This window comes from Callorhinus ursinus, unplaced genomic scaffold (genome assembly GCF_003265705.2).
Source record: "Callorhinus ursinus isolate GAN/ISIS: 27379988/994484 unplaced genomic scaffold, GSC_fseal_2.0 scaffold61, whole genome shotgun sequence".
Classification (NCBI taxonomy): domain Eukaryota; kingdom Metazoa; phylum Chordata; class Mammalia; order Carnivora; family Otariidae; genus Callorhinus; species Callorhinus ursinus.
Window position 1 is genome coordinate 394,234 of NW_027397123.1, and position 13,794 is coordinate 408,027.

At 53.9% G+C, this 13,794-nt stretch overlaps 1 protein-coding gene across 3 annotated transcripts in view; it reads left to right on the plus strand.

Annotated features, from left to right (window-relative positions):
* Positions 1–13,794, plus strand: part of AKT2 (AKT serine/threonine kinase 2) — a 46,128-nt gene that overhangs the window by 11,854 nt on the left and 20,480 nt on the right. The window contains exons 1-2 of one of the 3 annotated variants that reach the window (XM_073885381.1): positions 7,241–7,262; positions 7,502–7,631. The exons of 1 other annotated variant lie outside the window; for it this stretch is intronic. In XM_073885381.1, the coding sequence (XP_073741482.1) occupies positions 7,586–7,631 (46 nt within the window). In that variant the 5' untranslated portion in view covers positions 7,241–7,262; positions 7,502–7,585. Of the gene's footprint in view, positions 1–7,240; positions 7,263–7,501; positions 7,632–13,794 lie in introns of those variants that run through there. One more of the 3 variants, XM_025854243.2, reaches the window with a different exon arrangement.

The following is a 13,794-nucleotide window of genomic DNA, read 5'->3' on the forward strand; positions in this document are numbered from 1 at the left end:
CGTCCTGGGATTGAGCCCCGCATTGGGCTCCCTGCTCAGCGGGAAGCCAGCTTCTCAGTCTTTGCCTGCCTGCCTGCCTGCCACTCCGCCTGCTTGTGCTCTCTCTCTCATTATCTCTCTCTCTCTGTCAAATACATAAATAAAAAAAAAAAAGAGATTGTAAAAGTGCCTGGGAGGGTTGAATTCCCACGTGCAGAGCACTTGGGTGTGCCTGGCCTGTGGTAAATGAGACACAGGCACATGGGCATCGCTCCCTCTTTTGAGTGCTGCCACCTTAACCGTTGCTAGGGTGACAGAGCCCTGGGCCCGGCGTTTCGGTCACTTCCAGTCTTTCACGATTTCAGCAAGTGCACCCTCGGCACAGCGCTTTGCAGCGGGGGGTGGGGGGGCCCTGCTCTGGGGCACTCTGCCTGCAGGGGACGTTTGGTAGTGTGTGAGGACTCCCTTTTTTTTTTTTTTAATGTTTTATTTATTTATTCATGAGAGTCAGAGAGAGAGAGAAGTAGAGGGAGAAGCAGGCTCACCACAGAGAGGGAGCCCGATGTGGGACTCGATCCCAGGACCCCGGGATCATGACCTGAGCCGAAGGCAGACACTTAACCATCTGAGCCACCCAGGCGCCTTTTTTTTTTTTTTTTTTTTTTTTAAAGATTTTATTTATTTATCTTAGAGCAGGGGGAGGGCGAGGGACAAGCCAGCTCTTTCCCGAGCACGGAGCCCCAGGAGCCCCAAGCGGGGCTCAGTCCCACGACCCTGAGATCATGACCTGAGCTGTGATCAAGAGTGGCTGGCTCAACGGACTGAGCCACCCAGGTGCCCCTGTGAGGACTTCCTTGATAGTCACAGCTCAGGGGAGGGTGTGCAAGTAGAGACCAGGGATGCTGATAAGCCTCCTCCTGCACACACAGCAGCTTCTGCACCAAGAATTATCCGGTTCCAAATAACACTCCTGCTGAGGCAGAGAAACCCCACCTTAGAACCTCTATGCACCGGCATGATCTGCAGGAGAAATTCTGACGGCGGGTTGCCACTTTTTTTAGTAATGCTAAAGTACGCTCACAAAGCATAGGACCAGTTCACAGAGCTGGGGATGGCAACCAAGGGAGCTGCTTCCTTCAGCTCACCCCGCGTGTATGTTTCCTCCCAGATTCCCGCAAGCAGGTGCTGTCTGTTGAAGGACAGGTTCGTGTTGTCTTTGCGTTTATCTCCTGAGCAAGTCCTCCTCAGGGAGCTACAGGGAAGGCGCAGATTAGAGGGCAGGTGGCAGAGGGCCCTGGGGGGTTGTAGCCCCGGGAAGGAGCCCCACCCTGCTGTCTCCAGCTCCAGGAGCTGCAGAGCCTCAGCCTCCCCTCCTGTCTCCCTCATGCCATCTGTGTCGTCTGGCATAGAAACGAGGTCAGGGAGAGGGGCCCAGAGGAAAAAAGGAGTTGACGAGCGGCAAGGAAAGGAGCCTAACTCACTCTGAGCCTGTTCTGGGCACAGGGCTTCACACTGTGCACATTCATTCCGCAAATAACTTTTTAAGTGCCCACTGTGTACCCAGCACCTTGCAAGGCTCAGAGGATCCAGCAGGGCCCAAGACAGGCCAGAGCCCCTGTTCTTACCGTGCTGACATTATAGTGGGGAGAGGTTAACAATAAGCTGATACACAGGTAAATACATAAAGTCATGGCAGTGATGAAAAATGCTTACAGAGAAAAATAAAGGATAAGGAGAGGTATGGAGAAAAATAAACGGTTAGGGGAGATAGGATGGGAGCTCCCTTTTGTCTGCTTAGGAAGGCTTCTTGAAGAAAGTGGCATGTGAGCAGAGACTGAAGAAAGTGGAATGGGGCCCCTCAGATACCTGCGAGCAGAGCATTCCGACCAAGGGGGCAGCAGTGCAAAGGCCCTGAGGTAGGGACATCCTGGTGTGTTGGAGGAGCCACAGGACTAGGCACTGTTGAAATGGAGCCTATTTGGAGAAGTAAAGGGGGAACCATGCAGACCTCATAGGGTCCCTGAGGGTCCTCTAAGGACTCTGGCTTTTACACGGGGTAAGATGGGGACACCAGAGGGTTTGAGCACAGGGGGGATGGGCTCTGACTCGGGTGGTCACAGGGTCCCAGCCAATAGGAAGTGTGAAGACAGAAGTGCTAGAGCTCAGTGAGCCTTCACAACCCTCCCTTGCCCTCCCCGAGCAGCAGGAACCACACAACCCTAATTTTACAGATGAGGAAACAGGTTTGGAAGGACCCTTCCTAGGACCCAGTCCTTGCCCAGGGCTGCCACCAGGGCCTCCCCCCAGTGTCCCTGGATCGTCCTGTAAGTTGCCTCTCACGGATCTGACTCTGGCTCTGTGAGCTGAAGCTCCTGAAGGAGCTACAGTTTGGAAACCATTGAGCAGTAAGTAACACCCGTGAGTCAGATAGATGGTAATACAAATGTCTTAAGGAAGTTTTAGAATAAATTACTGTAGAGCGTTTGAGACTAACAGTGGAGTAAGTCAGTGACAGCCATGTATGTACTCAGCAGCTCTTGAAACCAATAAAACTGGCCAGAGTGGTGAGAGCTTCCTTGCGGATCCCTGTCGCGTCCCCTGTCCCCGTCCCTGCTCAGAGTGACCACTGAGAGCAGTGATCTTCATCCCTGTTCAGCTGTCTTCTGTGCAGAGCTAGACGTCCCCGCCCCTCCGTCCAGCCCACTCCCACGCCGTGGGGCCCGGAGTGTGTGCCTACTCCCTCCTCGGGTGCGTGGCCCTTCTCCAGCAGGATCGTTGTACTGAGGGAAGCTCTACACTCACAGAGGGCAGGGTGTCACTTGCCTGTGGCCACACAGCCGGGAAGCCAGCAGAGCCTGGGGGTGATCCCCCTGGGGGATCCCGGGATCCTCCGGACCCCGGATGCCTCCTCCTTCCTCATTGGTGACCCGACCTTCTTGAGGGGAAAATCCAGGCACGCCAGCCTTGGGGAGGGCGAGCCCTGGAAGCCAGGAGGCCTGATTTTGGCTCCGCACATTCTCTGGACTCTCAAACCCAGGTTCTTTTTTTATAGTTACTACTTTTGTCATAGGATACAGAAAAATGTATTAAACCCGTTTTGTGTGGTGCAGTATAACAAACAGCCACAGGGCAGAGCCCGGTGTGACCATAACAGAACACAGTCAGCTCCTGGAAACTCACCCTCCTCTGCTCCTAAAGCTTCCCACTCCCCTGACTTTTTTGTTTCCTTGACATTCAGCATAGTTTTATAAGTGAGGAAGGTGCCCCTAAACACGTAGTGTTGTTGCCTGTTCCGAACTTATTGCTAATGGATCCACAACTTGATGTGTTGTGTGTCTGTCTGTCTTTCATTTATTTCGTGGTAACCTTCTTACGCTTTGTCCCTGTTGTATGTGTCAGTAGTGAGTGGAGGAACGTTCTGCTGTATGAATTTATCTCCGTTTGTTTCTCCATTCTCCTGTGGGTAGACACTTGGTCTGTTTCCAGTTTGGGGGTTACTGTGATATCGCTGCTGTGAACATTCTAGTATATGTCCCTTGGTAAACAAACACGCTCCTTTCTGTCAGGTTGGGTTGTGGAATTGCTGGGTCATGGGGTGTGGGCACGCATTGAGTTTTAATTTTTACTGCCTAGCAGTTTTCCGTAGTGGTTGAACCATTTTATACTTCCACCACTGTTCATCTGTATCTTTGTCAACGCTTGGCACTGTCAGTTTTTAAAATTTCAGCCATCCTGGTGGATGATAACTTGCATTTCCCCCTAAATAACGAGATTGTGTGTGTTCCTTGGTAGCGTGGGTGTCCTCTCTTTGAAGTGTCCTTGCTGTTTTCACCTTGCCTCCCAGGGGACTCACCTCAATCCTACAAGCTGCCGCTCAGGCCCAGGCCCTTGGCCGACTCGGGCCCAGACACTCAAGGAAGCAGTGTGTGGGGATGGGGCCGTGCAGGCCCTCCCTGCCGTAGGGTGTAGTGCCTGTGGGCCGGGGCAGCCAGGGCAGGCCCCTGCGTGCTGACACCTGGCTTCCAGAGCTGTTCTCTGTCGTCCCGCCTGGGCAGCCTCTGCCGGCAGCTCCCCAGGGAGCAGGCCATCCTCTTGGCATCGGTGCCTGGTATTTCATCACCCCAGGACTGCGTCATAGACACCTCAGCGGAGGCGCCACCCTCAGCGGGAGGACGGGGCGGGATCCAGGCGGGGTGCAGGGGATCTTCCAGTTCCTCCCCCTGCCCTCGCCCAAGCTGCCGAAATGAGAATGTAGAAAGTGGCCCCAGGGTGCTGAGCAGTGGGGAGACCCGAGGTAAATGGCTTCCACTCTCCGAGCTTCTGCCTTCCCCTGGGCATGGTCACTGCTCCTCCGGTGGGGTGGTTGGGATCATTCAGGAGGGACCCCAGGAGGGCACCGGCACCCCACTTGCTCAGGGCCACCCGGCTGGCAGTGGCTCGTGGACTCTGTGACCCTGACCACTCTTGGCCACACCTGGCTGCTCTTGCTTCTCTCTGATCACGGCAGCTGCATGTTTGAGTGCTCACCCACGTGTTCGTGTGTTCTCTGGGGGCCAGGCCAGGCAGTAGGCCAAGCCTCTGCACGCAGTGGGTGCTTCAGCGCTGCTGACTACCCCGAGACACGCAGAATCACGGAGGTGAAGTCGCTGGGCTGGGGATGGGAGGGGAGCGTCGAGATGCCAGGCCCCTGGTCTTGTCCTTCCATGTCTACCCTTCCTTGGGACTTGGGTTCTCCATCCCGGTTCTTTGGAACTTCCGAACTGAGCTGGTACTGGGGAGAGTGCAATGTCCGCCCCCGTGTCAGGGGACGACGTCTCGAACTTCCCACCACCCCCTCGCGCCAGGCCCTAAGTGTTCTTCCTGCCCACCTCTCCTGGCTCCTTGGCCACATCAGCCCCTTGGCAGTTCTTCACACTCTCAAGTACTTCCTGACTCAGAGGCTTTGCACTTGCTCTTCCCCTGCCCGAAATTCTTTTCCCTACGTGGCAGTGTGGCTCCCTCCCTCCTCACGTGTCCCCCTACCACACAGCTAACATAGCACCCCACATTCCCCGCCACCCTTTCTCCTGCTTGACTTTGCTTCTCAGTGCTCCACCACCTGACGTTGTTACACGCGTACTTGTGCGTTGTCCCCTGCCTCCACCGGGGCGGGAGCTTCCCAAAGGCAGGGGCCGTGTCTTGTCTCCCTGATGACTCATCTCTGCTATCCCTCTGGTTGTCTGGAGCTTAGGACACGCTCAGAGGAGATTGGTGGCGTGAATCGACCCTGGAAGTGTTTCCGTGGCTCTGTCTGGTCCTGGGCCGGGGAGACTTGGCTTCTTTCTTTGTGTACTCAGCAGGTATCCAGATGCTGTGCCGGTCCACTAGATTAGCACTTAATAGGTGTCGGGAGAATTGGTTGAGGAGGTGTGCAGAGAGCACCCAGGCAGCCTCTGAGGTCGGGAAGGCTTCCTGGAGGAGGCTTTCGTTCAGCTGAGACCTCCAGGAGAAGGGAGAACCCACAGAACGTACAGGTACAGGGAATGGAGGCCCGAGGGATGGGCCTGAGAGACAGAAGCCTGGTTGGGGGGGTTGCTGGAGATGGAGGTAGTACCAGGTATAATTATTGTCACGATTATTAGGTTTTATAGAGAGCTTTCTAGGTGACCCTCAGCTCGTGGTGGAAAGAACTTTGTTCTGTGTCTGAGCACACTGGGGAGCCCTGGAAGGGTTTTTAATGTGGAGGAACGGGGCCAGATTTAGATGGAGTCTAAGGGTTGAAAGCAGAGACTCGGAGCCCAGGGAGAAGGCCAGGGCAGTGGGGACCGAGGCGTCAGGACGTGGGTGGATGGACAGTGGGGGCCTCTGGGCTGAGCAGGGGCAGGGGGCAGCTGGAGTGAAGATCAGCAGAGGCCGGGTCCTGAAGGGCCTTGAATCCCAAGCAAGGGAGCTTGGCTCTTTACCGAGGCCAGCGAGAAGCCACGGAAGGGTTTTGAGTGGGGGAAGGACAGGGTCAGGTTTAAGGGGTCTAGCTGGTGAATGGGGACAGATGGGAGGGAGCAGTAAGGGAGTGGGTGGGGAGTCAATGGAGGGGGTGGGAGAGGACAGCACTGGACCTGAGCCAGTGAGCCAGGCCATCCCCAGGGCAGGAGGTGGGGCGGGGGGCGGGGTAGGTACAGAGACCAGCCACATTAGAGGTGGAAGGCAGGCTGATGGGATCATCAGGCTCTCCCGTCCTGGGTGGTCCGTCCGTCGTCCGTCCATCCGTCCGTGGAACGGGAGCCCCTCGGGGGCTGGTCCTGCGTGCTGCAGGAGGGAGCCCCTGTGCTGCTCCTGGCCCTTTGCGGCTCAGTCCAGAACGTGATCTCTCACCCCGCTGTTTACTTCCCTGTCACTGTCCGTCTTGTCTCGCTCTTCGCTTCCTCCCACTTAACCTCCCTTCCCTGCCCGGGTCTGGGCAGCCGGCCACCATCACATGCCAGGCAGTAGTGTGGCCGGCCCCCCAGCTCCCCTGGGCCGTGAGAGAAAGCCGATGCCCACGGTGTCCCTAGAGCCAGCTGCCGCTTCTCTGGGGGCCGCTGTAGCTCCTGACCTGCTGTCCGCAAATAACCCCGGGCCGGGCAAGGCGAAAGGCGCCTTGGGCTCCGTGGCCCCTTTCCAGGCCTGTGGCTCCAGGTAGGGGCCCAGCGGCCGGCTGCCTCCCGCCCTCCTCCCTTCCACCCTGGGAACCTGAGACGAAGCAGCGGCCTTGGCGTCTGTCAGTCTGTCGGCTGCTGGTCCCTGAGGACGGAAGTGGAGGTCTTGGGGAAGGGACCAGGGCCTTGGTTGAGCCCCCGGCACCGGCTCCTAAGCCCCAGACAAGTGCATTCGCAGTAGGTTGCTGTCTCATTCAAGATTCCGAGCGTCGGAGACTTGTCTTCCCTCCGTCATCTGGTGGGGGCAAAGAGGGGCTGAGGCTGAGGGAGTGACATAGGGTGGCTTGGTGCAGGGGGTTGGGGGCACTTCGTTTGCTGAGGGTGGTAGGTTGGAAGGAGGGGAGGGGGCGGAGAGAGGGTGTGCGCGTGTGTGTCCTTGTGTCGGGGTGGTGGGGGGGTGGCAGGCAGATGCTGGTGGCTCTGAGCGCTCCCTCAGGTGCCCAGGGCTGTCTGATTCATCCCAGGTCACCTCATTGTAGGGGCCTGGGAATGACCCGGGTTGGAGCCACAGCTCCCTTTCCTCCAGGCCAGTCTGGGGTGAAGGTGAGTGGAGAGGCTGCCTCCGCTCAGTAAGGCCTGCCTAGGCCAGGGAGCTCTGTTCCCTCCAGAGTAAGGCTCCGAGGGCAGGGTCAGCCCCCTCTGCCCCCCCCCCCGTTGGAGTCCCTGAGGACGAGGCCACATCTTCCTCCTCCGACCGGGCCAAGTGGGCAGGGCTCCCTATCCCCAGCGCCTCCACCCTGCGCAGCGCTGGCAGAGCAGCTAGAGGGGCCGGCGGGCCGGGCTGTCGTGAGGCCGGGGCTGTGGTGAGTCCCCCTCGAGTTCTCATGAGCTCCTCTCTTGTCTTGCAGACTGTGCTCTGTCCACCGCGCCTCCTGCATGTCCTGCTGCCCTGAGCTGTCCGCAGCTAGGTGACAGCGTGTCACGCTGCCACCATGAACGAGGTGTCTGTCATCAAAGAAGGCTGGCTCCACAAGCGTGGTAAGGGGCTGCTTTTGTCCACTGGATTGTGTCTCTCCCCTCCTGCCTTGGCTTTGCTCCTGGCACCTGGTGCCCAGGGAGGCAGAGGTACAGGGTCTTTGCAGCCCGAGGAGCCAGGGTGCTGAGCCCTACCTGCCTGCCCCAGGCCAGTAGCACCTTACAAGCCCGTTTCATGGAACCTTCAGCAGCAGCCTGGGGATGCTCCTGGGCATCATCCAGCATGAGCTCCCAGGCCAGGTCTCGAGTCTGCCTCTGCATTCGTGGTCTCAGTCTTAGCCCCATTTTATAGATAAAGAAACTGAGTCTCAGGGAAGGGAAGTCACTTAACTGAAGTAACACAGTGAGGGAATACTCAACATTCATTTATTCCTCAAATACTCACTGAGTATGTGTGGTATGCCAGGCCATCCGGGCTCCCAGGCTCCTGGGACGTGTGGTGCCCTCATGGAGTTCACATTCTAGTGGGGGCTGAGGACAGCAAACAGAGAAGCAGACATACGATGTCAGGTGGTGAGGAGTGCCGTTGTGAGCAGTAGGGACTCTGAGGACGCGCCTCTCTGAGGAGGGGCCAGTGACGGAGGCCCAGGGGGAGAGGGGAGGCGAAGAGGTGAGCCCCACACGTAGCTGGGCAAGGCTGTCCCAGGGAATGGGACAGCAGGGATGAAGGCGGGAGTGCGCCTGGGTGAGTGGGCCAGGCTGGCTGGAGCGGGGAGAGCGAGGGCAAGCCGGAGGTGGCATCCAGCCGTGCTGGGCCCTGGAGGCCAGGGGAGGGACCTTGGCTTTAATTGACCCTTCGGGTGGTCTGAGCCCAGGGCGCCGGGCGCCAGGGCATGGCCTCATCTGCTTGTACGAGTGGACAGCTGAGGCCTGGAGAAATGAAGTCATTGACAGTGAACAGCCTAACAGCCTATACTGTTAGAGCCCAGGCCTCCTGGCCCCAGAAGCGTGGTGCCCACCGGCTTGGGGGCGGGGGGCCCAACTGTCCCGGCTTCCGTGGACCTTCTCCTAGGGAGGGAGGGGCCAAGCCTGGTGGTAGCCGGTCTCCATGTGCATCCATTCAGTCAATAGACGTGGACTGAGCAGCTGCTGTGGTCCAGGCACTGGCGACTCGGCAGTGAACCAGATAGGTGGAAGTCCCCTTCTCACGTTGGCATCTTACATTTAGTGGGGAGGGTGGGCAGCACCCAAGGGGACCAGTGTGTGCGGTGGGGGTAAGGGGCATGGAGAAAAATCAAGCAACGTGAGAAGGGATGTGGGAGGAAGCGGGGGGAGCTGTCATAAACAGGTGGTCAGGGAGGGCTCACTGAGAAGGGGCATTTGATAACGACCTGCAGGAGTGCAGGGAGCGAGCCCCATGGCTAACTGGGGCAGGAGAGTGCAGGTGAAGGGGCCAGCCATGAGTCCGGAGGGGGAGTGGGCCGGACATGTTTGAAGAGACAGGAGGCCGATGGGGCCAGCCCCATGGGAACCAGGAGAAGTGCCCACCCATCGTGCCCTGTCCTGGTCTGCAGACACAGAGCAGTGATGAGGGACGGAGGTGATCCCCAGGGCCAGGCCTCCGCCATCAGACTGGGCAGGGGAGACCTGTTTCCCACTGCCCTTTGCAGGCAGGGGTGGTATTTGAGGTACCTTGACCCTACCTGCTCAGGGTGGGCTGTCGGTGGAGCTTTCTGAACTTTGGCAGATGTCAGAGTTCTAACCCTGGCTCTGCCACTTCCTCTTGGTGACTCTGAGCAAGCTCTGTCGCCTCTCTGAGCCTTGGTTTCACATCTGTAAAATGGGTTAACAATGTAGGCCTGTGACCTCAGTTCTCTGAGGGCAGGGATTTTATCTGGCTATTTACTGTGGTATCCCCAGGGCCTGGGAAAGTTCCTGGCATGCAGTAGGTGCTCAATAACTGATTGCTGACTGAATGATTGGGATTGTGTGGGGGTGGTATGAGGGTGCTAGGGTGTTGCCGGGGTCTCGGCTCCTGAGTGTCCACAGGCCGGCGGCTCGCTGGGCTGGGCTGTGAGGAGCTCTGGAGGCGGCCAGAGAGCTGTTGCCGGGGCAGGAGTTTGGGTCTGGTCTAGGGCCACCAATGGCATTAAATGGGTCTCAGCCCCTCTTATGCCTTCAGCACCTCCATTCATGCTGCAGGGGCCCAGATGAGCTGCTGGGATGGCCTAGCCGGGACATATCCACCTTGGGTTTGCACCGTAATACACACAGAAGCACGGTGCTCCTGGGCCTCCCATTTCCCGCCATTCTTTTTTTTTTTTTTTTTTTTTTTTTTTTTTTTTAAGTAAGCTCTAGGCCCAACGTGGGGCTTAAACTCATGACCCCGAGATGGAGAGTCCGTATGCTCTACTGACAGAGCCAGCCAGGCGCCCTCCCGTGGCCCACCATTCTGAGCAGAGGTGGGCAAGGGCAGGTGGGCACCGGTGCCATCTCACCCCACTTCTGGTGGTTAAAGTAGTAGAGCCCCAGTTCACCATGTGCCTGTTCAGTGCCAGGCACAGGGCTCTGCTCTAGGCGAGCCCAGTTTTGTTGCGTTCCCATAGCTGCCCTGGGCGCCATCTTACAGGCAAGGAAACTGAGGCTCGGCAGGAAGACTGATTTACCCCAAGATTCAGCAAACACTTACCCTCTGCCTCCTGAACCAGCTCTCTCAAGGCCTGGCCTGCAGACCGCCTCTTGCTGAGCGGGGTCTGCTCAAGGAACAGGCCAAGCGAGAGCACAACTCTTGGAGTCCCTCATGCCCTGTGCTGGTCCCCTTTCTGACACGGCCTCAGCACACCCTCTGCCGGTCCCCACCGGGCCAGCCCCCATCTGCCAGTTTTGAGGTAGGCAGTGTAGTGGTCAGGAGTGGGGGCTCTGGATGGAGCAAACCTGGGTTCCAATCCCAGCTCTCCCAGTTAACCCCTGTGAGCCTCGGGCAAGTAATGGAGCCTCTGGGCTTCAGTTTCTTGTCTGTAAAATGGGATTGTTGTGAGGATGTTTTTCCTTTCCTCCTAGGTTTCTTTTTCTTTTTCTTTTTTTCCCTTATTACCAATATATAAAACACCACAGGTGAGTGCCTGGATCATAAACTCACTCTAAAACCAACGTCCACATCAAGATGTAGAACAAGACAGTCCCCAGAAGACCTCTGCCCTTCCCAGACAGGAACACTTTCCTAACTTCTAGTAGCCTTGGGTGTGTTTTTCTGGGTGGGTTGGTTTGTTTGTTTTGCTCTTAAAAATGGAGGTAAAATTGGGGCACCTGGGTGGCTCAGTCGGTTAGGCATCTGCCTTCGGCTCAGGTCATGATCCCAGGGTCCTGGGATCGAGCCCCACATCAGGCTCCCTACTCAGCAGGGAGTCTGCTTATCCCTCTGCTCTTTCCCTCTATGTTCTCTCTTGCTGTCTCAAATAAATAAATAAAATCTTTAAAATAAATAAATAAAATCTTGAGAGTAAATAAAGAAAATCTTTAAAATAAATAAAATGGAGGTAAAATGGGGGTACCTGGGTGACTCAGTTAGGGGTCTGCCTTCAGCTCAGGTCATGATCCCAGGGTCCTGGAATCAAGCCCCACAACAGGCATCCTGGTCAGCAGGGAGTCTGCTTCTCCCTCTCCCTCTGCCCACCCCCCCCAGCTCGTGCTCACTCTATCTCAAATAAATAAATAAAACTTAAAAAAAAAAATTAAAGTGGAGGTAAAAGCTGCATAACACGAAATTTACCATTTTAAAGTGTGCAATTCAGTAGCCTTTAGTACATTCATGATGTGGCGTAACCACCACCTCTGTCTAGTTCCAAAACAGTTTCATCTCCCTAAAAGAAACCCCGTACTTATTAAGCAGTCACTCTCCATTCCCCCCTCCTCCCAGCCCCTGGCGGCCTCTGATTTGTTTTGTTTTCTGTCTCTAAGGATCGACTTATTATGGACATTTCATACAAATGAATCATACAATAGGTGGCCTTTTGTGTCTGGCTCCCTTTCGCTTACCATAATGTCTTTGAGGTTCATCCATATCGTACCTTGGATCAGCACTTTTCTTAGAGCCAAACAACATTCCATTGTATGAGAATACCACATTTTGTTTATCCATAAATCAGTGGTGAACATTTGGGTTATTTCTACCTTTTGGCTATTGTGAATAGAGCTGCTATGAACATTTGGTGTACAAGCATTTGAGTACTTGTTTTTAATTCTTTTGGGTACAGACCTAGGAGGGGAATTGCTGGATCATACATTCTATATTTATAATCTATTTATACAGGTTATATAAACTGGGTCACGTAGTCTATAATTATAATGCATTCTGTGTGATTAGATAATATACATCTTTATGTTTTTGCTATCAGGGTTGTATGTTCTGTTTTTATAATCTATAGCGTACTCTATATTTAAAATTTTTGAGGAAGCACCAGGCTTTTCCATAGGGCTGTAGCATTTCACATTCCCAACCGGAAGTATACAAGGGTTTCACTTTCTCCCACGTCCTCACCAGCATTTGTTCCGTTTCGTTTCTTTTCTTTCTCTTTTATTATTATTACTATTTTTTAATTTTTTTAGAAGGGGGAGGGACAGAGGGAGAGGGAGAGAGAGAATTTTAAATAGGCTCCATGCCCAGCGTGGAGCCCGTTGCAGGGCTCCATCTCACAACCTGAGATCATGACTTGAGCTGAAATTGAGAGTCAGACTTGGGGCGCCTGGGTGGCTCAGGTCCTGATCCTAGGGTCCTGGGATCGAGCCCTGAGTTGGGCTCCCTGCTCCGCCGGGGAGCCTGCTTCTCCTCTCCCTCTGCCGCTTCCCCTGCTTTTGTGTGCTCTCTCTCTCCGTCAAATAAGTAAATAAAATCTTCAAAAAAAAAAAAAAAAGTCAGATGCTTAAATGATTGAGCCACCTCGGCGCCCCTTTTCTTTTCTCTCTCTTTTAAGTTACAGTCCTCCTAGTTGGTATGAGGTGGTAGCTCATCGTGGTTTTGACTTGCATTTTCCTAATGACTAATGATGTTGAGCATTTTTTCATGTGCTTGATGGCCATTTTTATATCTTTATAGAGAAATGCCTATTCGAGCCCTTTGCCCGTTTTTTAATTGGGCTGTTTATCTTTTTGTTGTTGAGTTGTAAGACCTCTTTATATATTCTGGATACTAGACCCTTATCAGAGCTATGATTTGCAGATATTTTTGCCCATTCTGGTTGTCTTTTTATCTTCTTGATAATGTCCTTTGCACGTAAGTTTTATTTTTAATGATCTACTTTATTTTTTTCTTTTGTTGCTTGTAATGTTGGTGTCATATCTAAGAATCCATTGCCAAATCCAGGGTTATGAAGGCTCACCCCATGTATTCTTCTAAGAGTTTACCATTTTAGCTCTTATATTTGAGTAGATCCACGTTGAGTTAATTTTTGTATGTGGTATATGGTGTGAGGCTGGAGTCCAGCTCTTTTCTTTTGCATGTGGGTGTCCTGTTGTTCCACCATTTGTTGAACAGACTATTGTTTCCCCACAGGATGGTCTTAGCACTCTTGTTGAAAATTGATCATATGTGAGTTTATTTTTTGACTCCCAGTTCTATTCCTTTGGTCTGTCTATCTTTAGACCACGCTGATTTGATTACCATAGCTTTGTAGTAAGTTTTGAAATCAGGAAGTATAAAGATTGATATTTCTGCAAAAAGAGTTGTTGGAATTTCAGTAGGTGCCATGCCATGTTGCATCTGTAGATTGCTTTGGGGAGTGTCGCCATCTTAACATATGAAGCCTTCTAATCCATGCACATAGGGCATCTTTTTTTTTTTTTTTTTTAAGATTTTATTTATTTGACAGAGAGAGCTCAAGCAGAGGCAGAGGGAGAGGGAGAAGCAGGCTCCCTGCTGAGCAGGGAGCCCGATGTGGGGCTCCATCCCAGGACCCTGGGATCAGACCCGAGCCGAAGGCAGACACTCAACCATCTGAGCCACCCAGGCGCCCCACATAGGACATCTTTGCATTTGTTTAGGACTTTAATTTCTTTCAGCAGCGTTTTGTAGTCTTTGGTGTGTACATCTTTTGCCTCCTTGTGCTATTGTAAATGGAATTTTTTTTAAATTCCCCTTTTGAATTGTTCATTGCTAACATAAGCAACAACAGCTGGCTTTTGTGTGTTAATCTTGCCACATCTATTAGCTCTTATCCTTACTTTGTGGATT